This window comes from Periplaneta americana, chromosome 1 (genome assembly GCF_040183065.1).
Source record: "Periplaneta americana isolate PAMFEO1 chromosome 1, P.americana_PAMFEO1_priV1, whole genome shotgun sequence".
NCBI classification, from domain to species: domain Eukaryota; kingdom Metazoa; phylum Arthropoda; class Insecta; order Blattodea; family Blattidae; genus Periplaneta; species Periplaneta americana.
The window spans coordinates 141,715,230-141,739,036 of record NC_091117.1 but is presented as its reverse complement, the minus strand read 5'-3'; the positions used below and the strand labels follow the sequence as shown (position 1 = coordinate 141,739,036).

The 23,807-nt window shown below is 36.6% G+C and overlaps 1 protein-coding gene across 1 annotated transcript; it reads right to left on the bottom strand.

Moving 5' to 3' along the window:
• Positions 1 to 1,862: 1,862 nt before the first annotated feature.
• Positions 1,863 to 22,309, bottom strand: LOC138715686 (gustatory and odorant receptor 63a-like). Its single transcript, XM_069848953.1, has 6 exons — positions 22,079 to 22,309; positions 16,459 to 16,712; positions 13,387 to 13,644; positions 9,675 to 9,959; positions 2,655 to 2,729; positions 1,863 to 1,976 (listed from the first exon to the last, which is right to left on the bottom strand). Exons 1-6 carry the CDS (start codon positions 22,272 to 22,274, stop codon positions 1,863 to 1,865), a joined length of 1,182 nt encoding a protein of 393 aa, XP_069705054.1. The 5' UTR covers positions 22,275 to 22,309.
• Between the last annotated feature and the right edge of the window lie 1,498 nt (positions 22,310 to 23,807).

Genomic DNA, 23,807 nt, shown 5'->3' with positions numbered 1-23,807 from the left:
GGAAAGAGTAAAAGGCGGGCAGGTGGGCGAACGAACGACACGTGTTATTCATTGACTAATTCTCACCACACCGAAGCAGTATGAGCCAGTCTGGAGGACAAACATTTATGTTACACATGTTATGTGTATTGATGAGAACACTCTGTAACGTTCATTTAGGCGTACAAAAGTTCGCTCTCCTGTCAGGATCGCCCGGTTGCAATTCTTGCACTTGCATTGTCTTACATGGCTTCAATTTAAGTAAATTTGTTGCGAATCTTCTACATATAGATAAACCAACCCCCTGCGCTAAACGTCTCAGAGATTTTCACGCCATATTTTCGAGCCTGCAACAATGTCGCCTAAATTTTCTTCAATGAGAACCCTGCTGTATTTATTGTTGCTACAGGCTCAGATTTCATAAATATTGTACCGGTATATAAATATTCACCAGTTTTTTAATTTTAAATATTTAGGATTTCATATGGGTTTTAGTAAAGAAATATATATTAATACAATACTGCAACGATTCCAAAAAATATGTGCTCAATTAAACGAACCCTAGCTGGAAAAGTAAGAAGATAAATGTCATTGAGATAATACAAGATCTTGCCTGCAATTCTATATCGATGTGACTATAGGACTTTGACTAAACGTCAATAAGAAAGACCTAAAGCAGTAGAGATGCGCTTCTTGAGGACAATTGCGGGCTATCGGCTAATATATATATGAGGGCTTCACAACCAGAGTGGACCAAGTCCATCTGGAATAGTTCTGAGATATTGAGTCTTAAAGTTCCTGGCTCACGCTTAGCAACCTTCACCTTCCATAGGAAATACTGCCCTCTGTGGAGCAACAAATAAGTTATGGACTTGGTTTGTTATGGCAATGAATAAATCTAAGTTTTTTTCATCCGAGATTGTATTAATTCACAAACTGATCACTGGTGGACTTGGTCCACTCTGGTTGTGAGCCTCTCATATTATAGATGCAATGACGAAAAGCGCGAAGAACTGCAGATAATAGATGTAAGTACAAAAATTAAGCAATATCAAATTACAGTAGAGCTTCTATAATCCGTGGTAATGAAGGTGATAGGCTGAACGGTTAATAAAAAAATCGGATAATCCATACAATAACAGATTTTCTTAACTTAGTGAATAATATTTACACTTTGGTAATTTCCTCTATGGCCTTGTATTTAACACGCTCAGTAGTGGATCACAAGTTCGCTAATTTAAGTCTGGTTGTCAACGACGGGTTTACTCCTTGTAATGGCTGCCTGTGGAAAGATATGAATAGTGGAGGTCTCGTGTTGTAGATTTGCATATTTTCGTATTCTGTTGCGAGATGAGGCAAACCTCTCAATTATTTACACTTTTTTTCGATACCTAGCACAACAAGATTTCTTTTGACACCCGTAGAAGACATTTTACATAGAAGTTATACAGTACGACAATTCGAAAAGTAGACCATAGTGTGTAAGGGTAAAGGCTTGTAATAACACTCTCTAGAAAAAGTAACGTGTTAATAAATGTACAGTACTTTATATATTTCTGCAGAAAAAAAGTGAGAGAAAGACAGACTGATAATCCATCAATTGGTTAATAGGGTGACTGAAAATCGGGATTCTACTGTATATGGCTACAGCATGCACAAAGAATGGAACAAAACAGAGCCTATGAAATAATATTAAATTATAGATAGACAGGAATAAGAAACCGAGGCCGCAAGAGATGAACAGAACAGTTTCAATCGAAAAATGTATGTAAGGGATCAACACAGTTTTAAATTCAGTATATATACAAATCTTGAAGCCGGTACAGATCGATGATGATGATGATGATGATGATGACTCATTGTTCTTACGTGTGTCTGATCTACTACGCGTCATCTGAACTCAACAGACCGTACTGAACCTCGTCAGCCTGTTCAGTCAACGAATAACACGTACAGAACAGCTGTTGACCCTCTAGGCCAGTAGTCGTCAGCAATCGCTGAAATGGGTAACGAGTAAGGAGCGTATAGGAATATGCACTATCGTGCAGAAGGGATAGGGAAGAAGCATACCAGCCAGCAGCCACCGATGCATGCATATCTTATCCTCGTGTAAGAGACACTAACCCAGGGGTGCACTGTGCTGATGACCGCTATTGTATTTATTTTATTTTATTAGGTTATTTTACGATGCTTTATCAACATCTTAGGTTATTTAGCGTCTGAATGAGATGAAGGTGATAATGCCGGTGAAATAAGTCAGGGGTCCAGCACCGAAAGTTACTCAGCATTTGCTCATATTGGGTTGAGGGAAAACGCCAGAAAAAAACCTCAACCAGGTAATTTGCCCCGACCGGGAATCGAACCCGAGCCACCTGGTTTCGCGGTCAGACGCGCTAACCGTTACTCCATACTGTGGACCCGCTGTTGTAAACTGCTTCATATTGCTTCAGTGTGTTGAGATTAATCTCTAAATAACTATATATATATATATATATATATATATACATATATATATACGGTTCACCCGTCTGCTCATCTGCCCAACTATTACTGCTTTCGTGTGACTGGGATCACACGCGCTAGACGGAAGAGTGAATTCCCCGCGGCTGAGGAAAAAAAAAAACCTCTGTATATACATATATCAAACATATTTAAGATTAGTTTATAATACGTACCTCTTCTTTAGTTTCGCTGCTAAGGGTTGCAGTTTGCGAAAGTGTTCGAATTTTCTCTTGGAATTCTGAACCAACCTTTGGAGAGAGAAACAAAGTGAACCTGAATTTAATATTAACCCATTAAATAGTAAGTAGCGTTAGAAATGAGTGAGATGTCGATATAAATTCCATAATGCTAAAGTAATTCTGAACTTATATAACTTAATCCACAAGCAGTGTAGAAGGAAACACAAAAGAAGAAACAGGGAAGTATTAGATACGGAAAAAGCGAAAATCAAAGGAAAGAGAGAGGACACAAGAGAAAAATAAAGTGTTAAAACAAAAAGAGAGGGGGGAGGTGGAAGAATGGCAAAGAATCGACAGAAATAAAGTGAGCAAAATAGAATGAGAGGATGAGTGAGAAATAAGAGAAAAGTGGATACAAGAAGAAGAGAAAGTGATTTAACCCAGATTTTCCCACCGTCCTTTTTTAAGGACAGTTGCAGTGCCTTCGGATATTATGTCATTGTTGGTGTTAGGGACATTTTATAAGTTGTGCGATAATGTTGGTAGTATTTGTTAGCTTTAGAAAATACACGTTCCTTGTTTCAGTTTATTTCAACATCATTTAACCGATTTTTGAGAGTAACTAATGTGCTACTATATTTTTATCACAAAAAATTTTTGGGCTTATCTGGGTTAAAGGATGAATATATTATTAGCATGCTTTGACTGTTCTTGAAATAAAGGCTTCACCAAAAGGCTATATTGAAGGAATAAAAGAGAATGAAGAACAAAAGAGATAAGAAATTGTAGATAGGGAGAAAAATAAAGGAAGTAATAAATACTATGGTTATATTTAAATCATAAGCCCAAATGAAATAATTTAATAATTAAAACTTTTTTTTTCTGGAGCGTACACGAAAGGCAGTCTCTGTAATCCTAAAATTAAAGCTCTTCAATTAATTTATACACGGTACAGTTTTAAAATAATGCATATGTACAGTAATTAATTTTCCTATATTGTCATTTCTAGCATCTTTTTTAAGAAAGAATATGGAATTAAAGCAAAATTTGAAAATATTGTTTTTTTTTTAGGTTATTCAGATGTAAAAAATGTGTTTCTGACTAGGAATGGTAATCCTATATCAAGGAGACGTTTTTCACTAAGAGTAATACAATTTCTGTTCCTGACCGGGTCTGGAGGCTATTATCAACGGAATTAGGCATATAAATAATGCTATATTTAACAATTTCTCTGGAACGTATGAGCCTGTAGATATATCGGTCAGCTTACCTAATTTATTTCATCTATATCTGTATAAATAATTTTTTTCTAAGAAGTTCGTTTATTTTTCATAAAAGTTCGTCGCAATTTTGTGTTCCTTCATTTAAAATAGTAACACCTTAATGTTATACTGAAAATTATTGTATTAACGGCAGCTGCTTCTATCTTTCATTTATTTCATACCACTATAATCATTAAAAAAATATAGGTTTACCAGCCATTTTTTTGGCATCGTGTATAGTGAAATATCATATATTTCCGCTATCCATAAAAAAGGGGATAAGAAGGACCCCAACAACTACAGGGGAATAAGTGTCATGCCTTCCATTAGCAGGATTTTTAATAGTATCATCAAGAATAGATTAGAGGAAGAAATAGAAGGGAAGATATCGGAAGATCAGGCAGGCTTTACTACAGGAAGGAGTTGTATGGATAATATATTTAATTTGAGACAGATAAGTGAAAAAATGTATGCTAAAGGAAAGGAAACACATTTAGTATTCATTGACTTAGAGAAAGCATACGACTCGGTTCCTATAAAGCAGTTGTGGGAAGAAATAAAAGGTATTGGTGTTAGTTTACCCCGAATAGCGTTAATTCAGAGGCTGTATAAAGACTGTCAAGCTGCTGTTAAGATAGGAAAAAGGTTATCAGCTGCCTTCTATACAACCAAAGACTTGAGACAAGGCTGTAGCATATCCCCTACCTTGTTTAAAATATATATCCAGCAGATACTGAAGCAGTGGAATAATTCATGTCGAGGAATGGGAATTCCAGTTGGAAATGAGACAGTGCACTCGCTGCTATTTGCAGACGATCAGGTGATAATTGCGCAATGTCGAGAAGTTGCAAAATTTATGGTAAGGAAACTCCTTGAAGCATTTGAAGTAGGGGGACTGAAAGTTAATATGAGTAAAACCGAATCCCTGGTGATAGGTGGAGATGGACGAAATATAAAGTTGCCCCAAGGAATAATTAAAATAGTGAAGGGGTTTAAATATTTGGGGTTGGTTTTGCATGGGACTGGAAATTGTAAAGCGGATATAGATTATAGGATAATGCAGGGTAGAGGAGTAATAAAGATGTTGAATGGAGTGCTATGGAGCAGGACAATAACAATGCAAACAAAAAAGAGAATTCTTGAGGCTATAGTGGAAAGTATATTGACATACGAGGCTGAAGGTTGGAGTCTATCGGAAGGCCAAAAAAGTAAGATACAGGAGTTGAAATGGACGGCATAAGGAGAGGTGCTAGAATATCCAGGCTGGAAAAGAGAAGAAACGAGGATGTTAGAAGGATAATGAACATGGAAGAATCGGTGATTGCAAGAATAGAGAGTAGACAACTTCAGTGGTATGGTCATGTAAGGAGGATGGATGAGGGGAGGTGGCCAAACGTGCTACTTCAGTGGTCTCCAGCTGGTAGAAAGAAACGAGGAAGGCCTAGAAATTCATGGAGGGCTGGAATATTGAGAATGATGAATGATAAGGGACTAAATGAGCAGGATTGGAATGACAGACGCAGATGGAAAATGGGAATAAAGGGTAACCACTGAAAAGTGGAGAGGCCCTCAAAAGTAAAAAGTAAGTATAGTGAATGACTATTTTTTCAAATCGTTTATTGCGAATGAGTATTTTTCCGAAAGATATATCTCCGATTTTTTACTCCGTAAACTAATTTCCCAACATGTGATTTTCGAATGCTATGAATTCCGAATGTTGTTCATGTTATATAAATCAATATAATGGTGGAAGTCCTCTATATGATTTCAATAAATTAGTGAGAGTTATGAACTTAAAACAACGTACATAAATAATATGCAGTGTTTATGCTGAATGGTACGAAGATACATCAGGCGACGATTTTCACCTTCCCCTTCCAGATTCCGGTATTTCGGACTCTCCTCTCTACATGTTTTCTATGTTGAAATTTGAAATAGAAATATTCATAAAAATCCTAATGATATGAGCGAAGTATAAATTTCTGTTCTGATATCCGTAGTAACAGTAACAATACCATACATACAAAAAATTAATCATTAACTATTGTTAATGTTGTTGCTCAGAAATTTGTGAAAATCGGAAAACAAGGTGATTTCGATTTATATCCATTCGCATAATTCCATTCGGAAACAAACTTTCGGAAAAACTGAACAGGTAGCATATTGTATCGTTGTTAAAGATGCGCGCGCACGAATGAGAATGCCGATCGCCTGTTAGGTGACAGAGCAATTGCTACACTTTGCTCAAGAGAGCTAGAATTAGAATCCTCTTGACTTTGCTGTACTAAACGCAAGTGGTGTTGTGTTTTTGTTGATTGCGGAGATCCTTAAACGAAACGTGTTTAAATCAATTAATTGAAATTCTGTTAGAAGGAATAAAAATTCAACCTCGATTCCATTGAAAGAATAATATAAAATTGGTAGTAAGAAAAGTGTGTTTTTGCAAACCTGAAGCCGGACAAGAAACCGCCACTGTTCTTTACGAAAAATGAAGAAACTCTGTTCAATAGTTTAGGACAAACCTCTGTGCTCGGACGGACACGCAGGCAGTGGTATGCCCTAAACCACTTTTGCTGTAATAAGTAATGTTGAAAACTTACATTTCCGCAAAAATCTAGAAATCGACTTTCTACACAGTATTGCCAATTTAGCGACAGTTTCTAAATCTGGCGACTTTTAACTTTTTCGGCGAATATTTGAGTCCTATAGTTCCAAAACCTGCCTTCTCCTAAAATATCAGAAAATGAGTTAGCAATGCCAGGGCATCCCATATTATAAAATCAAATTATTTTAATGTCGTTCCTGTTCCAAAAAAATCTGATCCTATTTATAACTGTGATGAAAAATTTAGTTGTATTCCACAAGCTGCCTTATCCTCAATAGGATTGTTCCAAATCTTGCCTACCCCAGGCCAATTTCAAAAACTTTTTATCCTCATAAATGGAGTCGCTTATCTGACTTCTTTATTCCAAAGCATGCCTTATCCACAGATTACTATGCTACATACATATTACAGCTATTTATTTTGCTTAAAAGATGAGAGATTTCATTTTAGAAAGTAGTTAGGCCTATCGGGGTGGGTGGCAATTCTTTCGTAGTGATACATGCGGTTACCTGAACGTTGTAAGAAAGGACCATTTAGTACAAGAAATGAACCCTGCAGTGCCTCCAGCATGTAGAAACCTTATTACAAAAACAAAATTAACTGATGTTGAAAATTTACTGAAAAAATATTTTGGAGATTTCTGGAAAGATCTACCAGACTTATTATTTTACATGAGATTTCATTAATTTAGTGTTCTGCCCAAGGGCAGATCTTTCACTGCAAACCCAGCTTTCTCCAATCTTTCCTATTTTCTGACTTCCTTTTTGTTTCCTCATATGACTTATATATCTTAATGCCATCTATCATCTGATATCTTCTTCTACCCCGAACTCTTCTCTCGTTCACTATTCCTTCCTGTGCAAACTTATTCTCAGCCAGTGACCCAATCAATTCCTTTTTCTCTTCCTGATCTGTTTCAGCATCATTCCTTTTTCACCCACTCTTTCCAACACAGCTTAATTTCTTATTCTGTCTGTCTGTTTCACACGTTCCATTTTTCTCCATATCCACATTTCAAATGCTTCTATTCATTTCTCTTCACTTCGTCGTAATGTCCATGTTTCTGCACCATACAATGCCACACTTCACACAAAGCACTTCACTAGCCTCTTTCTTAGTTATTTTTTCAGAAGTCCGCAGAAGATGCTCCTTTTTCTATAAAAAGCTTCCTTGGCCATTATTACTGTGAATAACGAACCTACTCTTTCTTCCAATAATGACAATGATTTGTGTGAAAGTGGATGTGAAGACGAATATAGTGAGCTGAGAAATGCTGTAATTATTGTATATTAAAGAGTGGCTGAAGGTTGACAGAGTCTTTTATACTGCAGAGAAAAACGAAAACTTCCCAATGAAATTCAGTCAGAGATAATATTGTCAGATTGGCCTTATGAATTCGGGAATGTTATGTACTGTATAATAATGACCTTTTTAGACAGATCCCCTGATCATTTCTTGTACACGATTTTCTTATACTGAGTTTTTCAACGACTTGGTATAGTACTGTGGTTAATAAATTGTTTTTCGCAAAGGTTAAGCCTACATACAAAAGTCTCAGTCAGCCCCGAGTTATGATATTTTTTATTATACTGAATATGAATATTAGATTTAATCTTTAAGTTCCTACATCAGTCCCAAAACTTGCCTTATCCTAATGTGTTTATTCCAAACGTTGCGTTATCCAATAATCCATTTCAAACGTACCTTCTGCACATTTAATTTCTGTCTTGTGTCTATATTATTGATATTAACCTCATTTTCGCTTCGAAATATTTGTTTTTAATATCATATCTTTCAGAAGAACACAATCCTTTATTAAGGAGACACTGTACTGAAATTTCCAAATTCCATGTTTTTAAGGGTTCACAATAGTGAAATCAATAACTACCATACTTACGAAGCTAGATTCACCAAATTTTTTGTCACTGGTATATTTGGTTAATAATGACAAATGTGCAAAATTTCATCCGCCTGTGATAAGTGGTTTGCATTCTATTAATATGTTATTAAAATACTGAACCAGTTTATATAACAAGTTCCTTGCGCCATAGTTTACATCATTCTTAACTGGCATTTACTTAGATGGATCCTTGTATACATGGGATCAAAACTTACTATATGGTTTTGCTGTAAAATTAATCTGTAAATTTTTTTACTACAATTTTTATTATAAAATAATAAAAAATAAAAATATTAATAATCATCAAAAAATACCTAGTAATTTATCGATTCACTGTACAGAAAAACCCAATAGTAATGTTTGTTCCAATGTATATAACAAATCATAGTGCATATCAGTTGAAAATAATGTAAATTGTGGCACAAGAGACTTCTTATATAAAGCGATACGATATAAACCATTTATCACAGAGAGGTGAATTTTTGTGCATGTGTTATTATTAACCAGACACATGAATGGTAAAAGTTTTGTGAATTTAGCTTCAAAAACATGGAAGTTAGTAATTTCAGTATTGTAGTTTTTGTAGTTGGTTATTTAACGACACTGTATCAACTACGAGGTTATTTAGCGTCGATGAAATTGCTGATAGCGAGATGTATTTGGCGAGATGAGGCCGAGGATTCGCCAAAGATTACCTGGAATTCACCTTAAGGTTGGTAATCAGCCCAAGCGGGGATCGAACCCGCGCCTGAGCGCAACTTCAGACCAGCAGGCAAGCGCCTTAACCGACTGAGCCATTCAGTATTGTGTCCCCTTAAGATTCAACAGAAAATATGGTGAAACAGTTTTTCTTAAATATCTAAAATATTGAAAAAGTGGACAAGGCATGTTTTGGAACTATAGAACTCATTTCTTTTAACTTATTTTATTGCTTTAATAGAGATTTAGCGACTTTTTAGCGCCCTCTGGCGACAAAAATAAAACTTTGTTGATAATAAGGAATCTAGTGGTTTTTGAACTATTGTTTGGCGACTTTTCATACACTTCAGTTGGCAACAGTGTTTCAATAGCATCACAGTACTTTCTCGATAAAGAAAAAATTGAGGGAAAAACGAAAAAAAAAAATGGCGAAGTAAAAACATGAAGCAGAGAAAGGAGGAGATAAACAAACACGCAAAACCAGACAAGAGGAATGAATGATGAGTGTAATTTACCAAAAAGAGACTCCGAAAACTATGAATAATTACATGTCTGGTAGCCTTCTCCGCTGCATTGCAGAACACATAGTTCTGCCATGAGAAGATGATCGCTGTAGCCAAGAATCCGAACGTGACAGGGATATTGCTGTGCTGCACCACGGCGATGAAGCCGAACGTACCCACGACCTGCAGCGAGAAGTAGAGCAGCAGCTGGCCACCGTACGTGTAGCCCATGGCCTGGCCCAGCTCCCGAGTCTGCTTGCTCAGCTGACGCCACAGCAGCGCGAAGTCCGCCACGACGCTGGGCGTGACAGGGCCCTTCGTCGACATGTGCTGCAACGACACCACCGTCTCCATTATCTTCACCCTATAGTCAACTTTCACGTCCACCCATTCTGCCATTACTTTTAACGTTAAACGTTTACACTTGAGTATCAAATAAACTGACGTCACTTGCTTGGCAACGGATCATTCAAATGAAACACAGTAATTCCATTGTAAATTCTTGTACAGACATATGGTTTAGGGGAGAGTAACCATCGATGAACCGTTGCTCTCAATGGACCGTTGCCATATTCGCGTGAAACGTTATCTCAAGGCTTCCTCCTTGTGTATGTCACCCCTGAGTTGTCTTTGGTGGCGGCAGCAAACACGTAAGCTGAACAAGAAGCTCAAATACGTTGTTATTTCTACTATAATTTGAAAGTAACTGTGAGTAAGCACATTGGCTTAATGATTATTAAGTTATGAAATGACATATATAGCTGGAAGCAGTGTTCTGTCTGCTTCCTTTTTAGCTGTATATTCATAAATTTTGTATAACCTGTTCAGCGCTCTTGAAGTGTAATTATAACATGGCGAAGTCGCTATAAATGGACCAACTGGAGTTCCCATGAATGGATTCCATTTTAAAATGCATCACTCATGGAAACCACTTCCAGTCGAAATGAACTTGACAATTTCATTCCATCTCAGCCTCTCGATGCCGCTTTCTTCCATTGGAGAAGAAAATTAAAGAAGCGAACCGAAAAAGAAGACAATGAAGAACCCATCAGGAAGCAATCAAAATCAAGAATCGTGGTTTCGTTTCATGTGTGAAGAAACCATCGAGGAAAACATGATTCAATGTATTATGTCTTGCAGGACATGGGTACATGCACTGCTCTGGGTACATGAAGCTTGTGCAAATGTTAGGCGTAGTCAAAAGAAATACTTTGTGTGGCATGTGTGTCTTGAAAAGGAAGACTGTTTTATCTACAGTATAAGAATAATCTTAGACTCCAGAAAATAATTTTATATGTGCAATTAAATTATTACGTTGCTGTCTTGTAACTTAAAGTTGTCTCCTAACATTTTTAACTAGCCTACTGTATTAGATAATTTGAAATAACTTAAAACTTTAAAATAGTGAAATGATAAGTACTATATTTTTCATTGTTTTTAGTTCCAAAATACGATTACAATTGGATTAAAAGTAAGTTAAACATCTAATAATCGAATCTATGTTTCTTCATTATAATGATTTGTCATTTGTAGACATTATTTTGAGATTTTTTTTTAATTTTTCTGTTGTTCATTCATGGTAACATGCCGGTCCATTCATAGAACCCTGTCGCCTTCATTGAACCAATAGCCGAATTTTAAATGAGCTAATCTTTAAACAGATATAAATAGGATGTAGCCCTGAAACTTCATTTTGTCATTCTTTATTAGTAATGTAATTGTTCACGCCTATGAACGGAATTTTAAGGCAGTGCTTCTGTTAGATATAATAAGAAATCGTTAGATGGTCCATTGATGTCTAGTTTCCCCCTACATATAACAGATTGTTCATCTCTATGTTAAAATCGGTAGCACTTTGAAGAGAACAACTGCCAGGATAGCCACCCGTCCGCCGTAAACGAACACGAGATGGCAGTACAGTCGCTAATGCAATTCAAATGGGAGTTATGACGTGACTCCTTATGTAACAACTAGATGGCAGCATAGTAAACCTGACAAAAGTTGTTACCGTCAAAGTCTATAAGGCCGAGCAATCTGGGTAGCCTATATGTGATCTAGGCTGATAGTACAGTTGAAAAAACAAAACTTTCCCATGTCCGTTTCCTGTTTACGTTTTCTAAATTTATGTCGTTTTTTAAGAGTAATTAGGTGATTTCAACCTACTTTTTCATTTCTTTCCAGGCAGGGTCATCTCTGTACGTCTTGAAAGTTGCGCGTATTCGAACTCGTATTTATCTCAAAATGACTGTGTCCCATTTTAATGCTGAGTTACTGCGACGTAATATGCTCTAGTTCTAAGATTCTCAATTTGCGACACCATATTCCATTACTTGACGAATTATTGACTTACGAGTGACTTAAATGCAATCTCTCTGGATTTATTAGAGTCTTTTTTTAGTATCCTCATCACAAAGTGTAACGCTCTCCACGCTTTTCCCGCGGTATCAGTGACGTGTTCCCCAGCCGAGATTGCTGCTGAAAGTTACTCCAAGGTGCTTGCATTTGTTTACTTCCGGAATAGTTTCACCCCTAACATATTATAGTCTACAAACAACGTAATTAATAGTTTAATGTAATAGCATGTATATCTCATGCGATATCATATTTCTAGAAATAAGTTCACACAGATAACCTAAAAATAAAAAGTACACGAGAATTTATATACAGGATGTTTAAAAAATACGGGGCATAATTTCAGGTATGTATTTCCCACATGTGGACAATCAAAATAGTTCATTACAACATGTGTCCGGAAATGCTTTATTTCCGAGTTACGGCCTTCACAACATTGAACGTTTTTCTTTCCGCAGGTCGTTGCCGTCAAATGAGACATTAAGAGGGGACTCTAACAGTTCATTCCGAGGCGAAGGTTACATTCACTGTTGTGTAGGAGTTAGACTGTGCGACATGTATTCAAATCAAGAGCTGGCAGAGATACACTTCATGTAGGCCTACGGTAAGGCGGACGGCAATGCTGCGCTGGCTCGTCGTTTGTACCAGGAGAGGTACCCACAGCGACAATGTCCAGATCGGAAGACATTTGTACGTCTCCATTACCGTCTGTGCGAGTATGGAAAATTTAACTCTCCTGGTTTGGGAAGGGGACGACCAAGATCTACAACTCCAGAAGTACAGGAGGAGATTCTGGAGGCTGTGAACATGACTCCTTCTATCAGCACACGAAGGGTAGCATTGCAAGTCAATGTTCCTCAAACGACTGTCTGGAGACTGTTGAAAGAGTATCAATTGTATCCTTATCATATCTGAGGACATACGCAATACTCCTGGAGTTTGGGATCGTGTTCGCAAGTCAATGAGACATCGATGTGAGGTCTGTATTCAAGCATGAGGTAGACATTTTGAACATCTTCTGTAATGACAACGACCTGCGGAAAGAAAAACGTTCCGGTGAATTTCAATGTTGTGAAGGCCATAACTCGGAAATGAAGCATTTCCGAACACATGTTGTAATGAACTATTTTGATTGTCTACATGTGGGAAATACATACCTGAAATTATGCCCCGTATTTTTTAAACACCCTGTATAGCAGCAGAGTCACTACGAAAGTTGGCTCTTTGTGAATTTCGCATGCGTTCAACAAAATGTCAGTAATCAACTTTGGCAGCAAACAATGCCAGAAGTGGAAGTAGGCTGCTGTAGCCTTCATATTATACTGTATTTCACAGTCACGTGCTCAGTACACTTCAGATTCAACTTCGGCTGACTACACTTCAGCAACAAAATGATAAATCTTACCGCAGTGAGGGACTGACCAATGCCGGAGACAGTGATAACGCAGGCCTCGTTGGTGAAGACCCAGAAGTCGTTCATGATGCCGCTGAGCAGAGTGCAGTACAAGAACACGATGCCCTGCCACCAGGTGTGGCCGCGCTGCAGTCCGAACAGCGCTGCGGTGAACACAGCAGACGTGGCACAGGTGGCGACAAGCCTCAGCTTCACTTTCCTTCCCAACGGCAGCGTCAATGAACGGCCTGTCACGCGCCGGAAATCTGTCTGTAAGGGAGAGCCCACCGATCGGTGTGGTAACCTGTTGTATATTTGGGACTTCGATATACTTTGTGAGTATCTCTATACTGTCCATGCAAACAGTCCTGAGCACGATAAATACGATGAACAGTTTTATATCCTACTTTATAATATGTACAGTACGATTATTTAGTCCTGACAGTCGCCGGCAATGTGCGCCTGTGTCAGGCGAGTCCATTAAGTTACGCCAAGGGATGTTCAGGTTAATCTGTTACCTGCAGTCAGAGCGATCGGATGTCACGCATGCGGTATAGCGTTATGTTTACAGTACAGTTAAGCTATACTGCATTCCTTTGCCGACCACTCGCCCCTATCTTTACTCCGGAACTCTCCCCACTGCTCCTATTTCTTCCCCTCTTTCGCGTCGCTGAGCTGTCAGGACTAAATAATCGGTCTGTACTAGAACTATCGACTATCCTCTCTAATACATATTTCATATCTTTTGAAAATATTTATATCCTACTTATAATATGTACTAGAACTGTCGACTATCCTTTCTAATCATATCTTTTGAAAAGATTTCTAGTCACATGCTGTAGTTCGTCTCTGTCAATAGAATGAATCCTAGGCACATGACCCGTTTCATTCTATTTATAAACGGGTTTTTGTCTCATAAGGCTTTAGTTTTAACAATTTCGTCGCTTTCCAAACTGGTGACCTGTATACTCCTACCTGTTCACCTAACTTTCGTTACGATTTCGTGAGATACTGTTCTAGACTCTAGTATCTAGCTTATAGCCTATATCATCGAGTTGTTTTTCACTTAGAAATGGACTTATTCGTCTTCCTTCTTATTTTAAAATTGGCTTTTTTTTTTTTGCTAAGTTCTGGATCGTTAAATCAGATAATGGTTATTGAACGCCAGGATATTTCCGTAGTGACTTAGCGAGACAATTTTAGTACCATATGTTCCTAATATGCGTATCATGAATGAAGATTTGTTGTTTTGATGCTTACTGTATTGCCACGAATTAAACTGAACTGTACTAATGGAAGTCTAAGAGGGGAAACAGAGAATAAGTTAAAGTTAGCTGCATAGTTCGAAATAGAAAAAAGTAGGCAGTAACGTCAAAATAGTTTGCTTAGGCACCTTTAAATAGTATTTTATACATATATGTTGGTAAAAAAAAAATGTAAATCCAGTAGAACCTCGATAATCCGAACGCACTACTGAATGCATATCCAATAAAGGAAAGCACGGAAAACGAAAAAAATTATTTAAAGTAAGATCTAACGAAGCTCCCTCCTCTATCTGCAGTGGTGTGTAAATCGGATAAAAGGAAATGTTAAGCAGAATAAGAAGGAAAGAAAATGATTTCTACCACCTTCTTATACAGGGACATCATTTTATTGTTATTAACATTTCTAATATTAACCTGCCTATACCTTTTGAGAACCGGAAACACCGTTTGCTATCCCCTTCCACGACTGGAGTTTGATGATACTGGCGTAAAATCTAAACGGATCATTTTACTAGGTATAGGAAGGAAGAAAGGTAGTTCATCCATTTATGTAAACTACGAAATATCGTGATTTTGAGTTTGATAATTTTCATTAGGTTTTTCTTTAATAAAAATACAGTACTGTATTAACAATAAGTGTTTTTATTCACGGACCGAGCTATCCATTAGGACGTATTCATTATGTAGTGTATATTATACTGTCTACAGCACATTAGCGTACACTATAGAGTGAAGTTAAATTGAAAAATAATCATAATATGGATATTTAAACACATTTTTGAAATTGGTGCCCGTTCATTTCGATACAGGCTTCAGTTCTTTTGTGCATATTATCGCACTATAGACTATTGTACCTAATTCCAATTACCAGTTTCGTCCTTCGTACTAGTAACTCATGTTGAAATAATTCTGTACCTACTCTATAAAAGAGTATCTTACGTACTGTAAATTCAATGTTCACTTCTGTCCGATCCGAAAAGATAAAATTACTCAGATATGCTATCTACTGTCCGTCCAAGTGGTTTTGTCTCAGGGTCGTAGAAGTGTGGGAAATCACGTGATAGTTAATTACTTAACGAGGTCCTTTTATTTAAGATATTTTAAACAGTTGTATAATATTACGTAGACGTCCAATTCTTAACAGAAATTAATGTTTTCAGAAAAGAGCTAAGACAGCCCAGCCACTAGCCTTTACAAAGGGGCGAGCAGAAGCGGGTGGAGGAAACCGGGATGCGACGTACGCAAACGGACGACAGTACCTGTGCGAAAATATGATTCAGTATTGAAAGCTCTTTCGTTACTGGAAAACGCGAACATATTTCTGGAACGTACTATACTCACTAACTCAGTACTGCTTACTATGACCATAAGGCGACTTTGACTGCATACGCGGCCTTGATTCTGTGTGTAGGACGGTTGGAAGTTTATTAATAGAGGGAGTGGGAGTGAAGTACATTCAAAAACTCAGGTACAATTAAAATTGAAGTAAAAATAAAATGATGTCCCTGTATTTATAGTATTGTACAATGCCTTTCTTTTTACGTTGAGGTAGAGTAATTCCATATATTTGATAATCTGAGCTACTCTCGGTCTCAGTTAGTTCGGATTATCAAGGTTGTACTGTAATAAGTTCCACAACTACAAAATAACAGCAGAAAAATAATTAACTTAAGATCCGCGGTCAAATCATAGGTGCAGAAAGATAAGAACTGATAGTTCACATCGTTCAGAGAGTGCTCATCGGGAAAGCACTTTTTACTTCAGTGTCAAAAATGAATTTTCGATACCACTATGGTCGCACGAAATAATTGTATTTTACCTGCAGTCTTTTCCAGTCAGAAAAATACTTTGTCTTTCTGAAGACTTCGGGTAGATGGTTAATGGGGACGAGGATCGACGGAATGAAGCACAAGCCGCAACCAACCTCCAGGATATTATCCATAAATGTGAATCCCGGACTGGATACCAATCCGACTCTCTCCTTAATGGTCAGTAATGCCCCTGCTACCATAACACCTTCGACCGCCACAGAATACAGCGTAAGTAAAGACAGACACCTGACCTTGACATTTCCTGTGAACAGCAGAATAATCTTCGGTAACCCTCAATGGAAAAAGTGGCAACAGAGTAAGTCTCTTTTTTACTCGGTTATTTAACAGTACTGTATCAACTACTGTAGAAAATTGGTGATAGCGGTTAGTCCTATTTGGCGACATGAGACTGAGGATTCGCCTTACAGTTTGGTAATCTCGGGAAAAAATCGAAAAATCAATTCAAATGGGAATCGAACCCACGCTCAAGCGCAACTCCGGATCAGTAAGCAAACGCGCTGCCGCCTGAAGTACGTCACACAGTGGTCGGAATACATGCTATTTGACGCGAAAAACCCTTTTTACGAAACTTTTCTGTAACGCGTCGATGAATTCGCCGATCGACTGCCCGATGCCCAGGGATATAGAAAATAACAACAAACTGAATAAAAAATATGTTGTTTCATCCGTAGTGCGACCGCAAAGTCAACCTACTAACTTTTATCATTTTAATATGATAATGTGATTATTTTTCATGATTTTTTTTCCTGTTGAAAATGTTGAAATTTTAAATGATTAACACGTACGGTTTCTTATTTACAGAGTGTGCTCGGTAGAAAAATGCTTTACCTAGAAATTTTTATTCGCTTATTGGCTTTACTTTTATGAAATTCCGTAACTTTATGTAGTTTTCTGTAAAAACGTTAACCTCCAAGCTTTGTAGGACGATGAAGAATTTTCTTCTTTTTCTCCTCATATAGCCCCAAATATCATTTAACGATAGCTGACAAAATTAGGTACTTGTAGCCGCGCCTAAGAGTTTCCTGCCAATTCAAATTTCTGCCTATTACAACTCACAGTTCATGTTTGTGAACGGACTTGGCAGGTACATGATTAAACTTTTGACATAATCGAAAATTTGTACATAGACCTACAGAGTGGAAGTGAAATAACCTTGCAGATTTCCAGAGCGAATAGCTCATGTTATATGTAATAAAAACTATAATATATTGGTGGAAAGTTCATAGTTTCTTCAGAAAAAATGTTACCCTCCCAAATGTTTAACAATTTCTTATTCGGTAACTATTGCGTGATTTTTCTCCATATCGATAGGAAATGTAATAAAGAATAATTTATTCCTCTGGCGTATTTCAACAGCGTGCACGGTTATCGTGTAAATTTAATTTTAAAAAACCCTCAATTCAAACCATTGCACGAAGCGAACGCGTGGCAACGTCTTGGCAGCTTACGTACGGAGACTCACTGAGTTCGTTGACCTCTTACATCTGTATACGAGTGAAGTGTTTTAGCGACGATGTTGCCGGACTGCTGAAACTTCAAACTTAATTTTCTAATTAACCGTGCATTTAATCACAAAACGTAATATAGATTTTCTATTCATTCACAAGTACCCTATCGTCTCTTTCAATCAGCAAGATTATTTCAATTTCACCCTCCCAGGGATTACTTCATTCAGCAATTCGCGGACTGTCAATCTGAAATGCGGTGGTGTTCCATCCTGCTGAAAGAAAAACCCACGTCTTCTTTCTAGGGGCACATCATCCAAGTAGGGCAGCAGTGTAGCCTCGAGATGCTATCTGTACAGTGGAGCAGTGAGCTTGTTGTTCTGAAACACGGGACCGATGACAACATCCCCGTGTATGCCACACCACACATTTAATCTTGGGTCAAACTGCTTATGAGCCTCTACAGCTATGTGGGGGTTCTCGGTTTCCCAGTACACATCGTTACGTCGATTCACTGTTCCGTTCAAATGGAAATAGGCCTCATCGCTCTAACAAATGTCAGCTTCAAGGTTTGGCTGGTGCGTTCGTCGTCCAAGAAACCACTCACAGAACTGCACCCGGATATCTGTCATCCCCATGCAGTTCCTGCACAAAGTGCATACGATAGGGATGGAAATGATTGACGGATAGTATCCTGGACACGGACGCTTGACTGGTGCCACATTCTTGCGCCACTTCCCTGGTTGACCGTGATGGACTGACTACCAGCTTAGCTAGTATACTAGCTGCGTTTGCATCCCCTGTTGCTATACGAGACCGCCCTCAACGTTTTTTTGTCGTGGATATTGGCTGCTGTCTTGAACCGTTCCATTAAATGACCAATGCTTCCGTGATGTGGGGTAGGTTGATCTGGATGCCGTCTGTGATATTATTCTGCTGCTTCCCGTAGACTCAGGCCTCCAGCATGAATGAGAACCATTTCCACCCTCTCAGGAATTGTGTACATTGTCTGTTACTACTCGGTTCACTGGTGAAACTAGGACTTACTCACTTGTCTACACAAAAAACACAATTTATTAATTACGGCGCGCGACCCAAACCACATTTCTAATTTAAGTTTCATACGCTCCAGAGATGTGGCAACTCAGTTTTGGATGCATTTTCCCTAACCAAACTGGTACTTTACTTGTAACGCGAACATGTTTGTTGCAATTTTTTCAAAAAATGGCTCTAACGGCTTTCTTTAAATTTTGCACATGAACTACACGTACCAATATCTAAAACATTTATTTGAAACTATTTTTTGTACTTACACTAATAACGGAGATGTCCTATGTCGCGTGACTTTTGAATCACCCTGTATAATTAGCCTCTACACAAAATTTAATTTCATTTTATTAAAAATTATAAGACTTACTAAAATTTTTGTAAATTTAAATTCTACCTATTTTTTTTAATCATCATTTGTTCATAATGTTTGGCCTAGATATGTCTCAAACTCTCTGAAACGTAAATTTCTATTTACTTTCTTCACGTTATTCTTCAAGCGCTAAGAAAAAATTATTTTACATCACACTTTTTACCTCTTTTTATATTTGACTATTTCACATAATTTTTCTTAGCACTTGGAGAATAGTCCAAAAAAAAAAGTAAATAAAATGTTACGTATCAGAGACATTTAAAGATATGTAGAGTAAATTTTAGACAATTTTGTTTATTTCCGAAGGAGAAATAGTGATTTTAAAATTTGTACAGTACAATTTAAATTTACAAAAAATTTAATAATCCATGTAATGTTGGACCAAATGAGATGAAATTTTCTATAGAAGCTGTGCAGCATGATATATGTACAGTAGTGGCAAAAAAACCGGACCGACCCTTGCAGCTGATTTCAGAGCCTTGTTCACTCCAGAGCACGGTAGACTGGTAACTAAGACTTTCGTGGTTCGAATCCTGCCTGGGGAGGAAACTTTTTTTTGTTCCTTATTCAAATTTATTCCCAATACTTTACGATTGCAGCGATATTTTACTGCTTAATTAACTTATTATTCCCAGAACATGAATTTTACCAGCAATCGAAAAGTATTGGGAATAAATTTGAATAAGGAACAAAAAAAGTGTCCTTCCCAGGCAGGATTCGAACCACGAAAGTCTTAGTTACCAGTCTATCGTGTTCTGAAGTGAACAAGGCTCTGAAATCAGCTACAAGGGTCGGTCCGGTTTTTTTTTTTTTGCCACTACTGTACAAATTTTCAAGTACTGTATATATCTGAAACGGTTAAGAAAATTCAAATTTCACCTCTCTGTGTGTCTTTAAAATTGCGCCAATACTGATCTACGGGCAACTGAACAAGTACTAAAGTATAGTAGGCCTATATGACGTAATTGAGCCAACAATTTATAAAGAAGATGGAACCAATATTATTGCCATCACCATCATAATTTAAACCATATAGATTTGTTCTTGTTTCAAGTATTTGAAAACTGGTCAATCAATTGCTTCTACTTGCGTCCGACATTTCTCAGTCCTGTTAGGTGGTGGAGGAGTATCTTTTTTCCTGATACGGTAGTCAATTCCAATTAAATGTTCTAACCAGTTTGCTTTATTTTTATTTATCTGATCTAATATTTCTGTAACTTTTAGTTCTTCCCGTACATCCTCTCTTTTTTTTTCGATAATAAAGGTGGTAGCCCACCACACTTCGGAGAGATCTCATCTCATCGGCTTGATCTTTCGTTAAGGTCCAGTTTTCAGATCCATAGAGAAGTGTGGGAATAGCCATCACTTTTTAGAATTTAGGCCTAAGTCGAGTTTCTCTTTTTGTCAATTTCAGACTTCGCCTGATGGTTCCACATATACGGTTAAACTATTTATTTTATTTGACACGTCATCATTCTTATCCTAAGAATTCATAGCTTAAATGTAACCAATATGAAGGCACCGAAAACAGTATCCATTAATAAATAATCTACAATTTATTTGCGGCTTGTAGAGATGCAGTGTTGTCTATGCGAAATAATTTCAACTAAGCTTATTTATTTTTAGTGAAAAATTGGTCACTTATAGTTTAGCCTTCTGATGACTTCAAAACAAATATCAGTGTTCAATTCCCAAAAACACTTTTCGATAATTATGTCGAATAAAGTAAATTCCTTAAAAAAATGTTTTCCTAGAATTTTATAATACTTCTCAGTTTCATTCCCCGTTTATAATAATATTTAATATAATCATCATCACCATACGACAGTCTCAATAGATATTATTTAAACAATTAAACCTACATTAAAAATGAAAGATGCACTATAATTTCACAATAATCATAATACATTCAAAATAAATGTGAGTCTTATCTAACTGCATCTAACATAACCTTTATCATCCGAGTCTAAATACCGTACCATTACCATTTTTGCACTAATCTAATCTATTATTACATAATCTGACTTAATCGATACTATCCTAAATAACACTTGAAAGATGAAAGGTTATGTTACACCTAAAGATGCCTGCACACCTAAGTAACATTAATACCTAATTCCGGATCTCAGCAACAGTGATATCATTGATTACCTCTTATCAGTAAAAGAACCAGTTTCCCAAACCTTCTAATTAAATTACCATAAGCTAATTACGAATACAACATGAGTGTTCTCTTAAATAGTTCAGTATTCTCATTTTTTCTAAGTATTTGAGGAATATTTCTATTGTTTTCATAAGAGTATTGAATCAGTTGAAAACTAACATTTAATTATAGAAGCATGGCTTCAGACTTCAAAAATCTTGTAGCAGTACTATTGAAATCATTAATTAATGTTTTACTAACAAAATACAGAAGTAACTATGCGAATGTAAGAAGTAACAAATGAAAAACTCCATTTTTTCCAAAAGAATTACTTCTTTTGTTATCTTTCTATCTCAAATATTATAATATTGATAATGCTTTAGAATTTAAAATGAATTTTGAATGACCATACATACAGTATAATCTTAATCTATCCCAACTTAATCTATCCCAGCTTAACATAATCTAACCGAATGCAACCTGATCTATTCTACTTCATTCTAACCTAACATACGCCAATCTACAATAACTTATTATAGCCTAACCTAATTCGAATTTAAACTTACGTACATAATTCTACATTATCCTACTTAATTTACCATTTTCTTCCATATATATAGGCAGGATACCCAAGATTCTAGCAAAATTAAATAGTGGTTTCAAAGCCTTCATGTAATTGAGGTCTTCAGAATCTTGCCACGCCTGCTTTCCCTTAACATGTAGTTTCTGACGTGGAACTGCCCAGGGTTCTCCTTTGAAATTGCGGTACATCAGCTCGTCTTCGAAAAGTATCATGAAGCTTGCTCGTATGTGCAGATTCTAAACAAATAAGATCTTACGACGTGTGCTGTAACAAAGGAACATGACATATTAATATTATAATATGCACCATGTGCCTCATATGTCTGCAGAAATATTATTGTTTCCAACTCGTGCGAATGTTCAAGCACTTATAATTGTTAATGTGATGAAGATTATTTAATTCGTGTCTTAAGTATAGAACCATGCAACCTTCGGTGCTACGTAACAGCTCTATCATTAGCGTAATTCATATGTTGGAAATGTTACCGGATGGAATCCACCTTCCTTACCTTCCATCATGACGAAGCTGTTGTGTAGTAATGATTGCCAAAGGTAACACAGCAATTAGTTTGTTCCAGTTATTCAATTGTTTAATACATTTTAATCACCTTGTATTGTGTCGCATTATACTAAAGGCCTTACAGTTCTGCTATTGTACCCATCGTTCTCCTGTTAATATAAATCCTGATATGAAGTCTCTAAGACAGCGGTGACCAAACTGGGTATGGTGATTACACCGTGTAATCAAAGCCATTCATACTGGTAAGGGGAGTTTCCTGTACATTACTCTCTGTCTCGCTCACGTACTGAAGGTAAGCAGTGTCGGTACCATGTCGCTCTACAAACCCTCTGTCTCTACGAGCAGGAACAGAAGGTTCCGTACAGAATGGGAAGAGAAATCTATTCGTTGTTCTGTCGGAGAAAATGTAATAGCTTCCTTTGCTCAACAGGTCAATTAGTGGTAGTATATAGAAGCGGCATTACGCTGAATACACAGGCATAACGGGTATTATTATTATTATTATTATTATTATTATTATTATTACCATCATCATCATCATCACCATCATCACCAAGTGTTACCATAATTCTTATATACGTGCCTCAATATATAGGCCTACATCTTCCCTTGATGATAAAATAATTACTAGGCTATATCTCCATTTTAATTTATTTTTTAATATGTCTAACACCAGTTATTTATTAGTTATTGATTTAATAATAATAATAATAATAATAATAATAATAATAATAATAATAATAATGATAATAATAATAATAGTAATAATAATAATAACACTACTAATAGTTTTATCAGTAGCAGTAATTATAATAATAATAATAATAATAATAATAATAACAATAATGTAGAGAAACTGATTCAATATTACGTGCTAGTGTAGTAATGAAACGAGCTATATAACTCCAAGAACTGAAATCAGCCTTAAATCATAGTCATGAAGAGAAAGACGACATAAATAATAGGCTATCTAGTGACGAACGAAAAAGCTCGTTCTCTTAAGCCTTCCAACGAAGGAGAGTTTTATAAAAGCGTAATGGTCAAGGTGGCTGAAATAATTTGTCCAATGAAAGTTGTTAATTGATTTTGAAAAAAACTGCGCATGTCTCGACTAAATATCCAGAAAAGAATTCAGGAAATTTCTGATTGTGTTCACGAGGAATATTTTTAAAAAGGAAGAAATTTGTATATATTTTTAATTGGTTCTTGTTGATAGTAGTGACATT

Excerpts from the sequence above, each read along its gene's own strand:
- LOC138715686 (XM_069848953.1), bottom strand. The coding sequence starts at position 22,274 with ATGATACTTTTCGAAGACGAGCTGATGTACCGCAATTTCAAAGGAGAA. Across the intron at positions 16,713-22,078 it reads TATATATATGGAAGAAAATG|GAAATGTCAAGGTCAGGTGT; the intron begins GTAAATTAAGTA and ends TGCTGTTCACAG. Across the intron at positions 2,730-9,674 it reads CGGAGAAGGCTACCAGACAT|GTTGGTTCAGAATTCCAAGA; the intron begins GTAATTATTCAT and ends CTCTCTCCAAAG.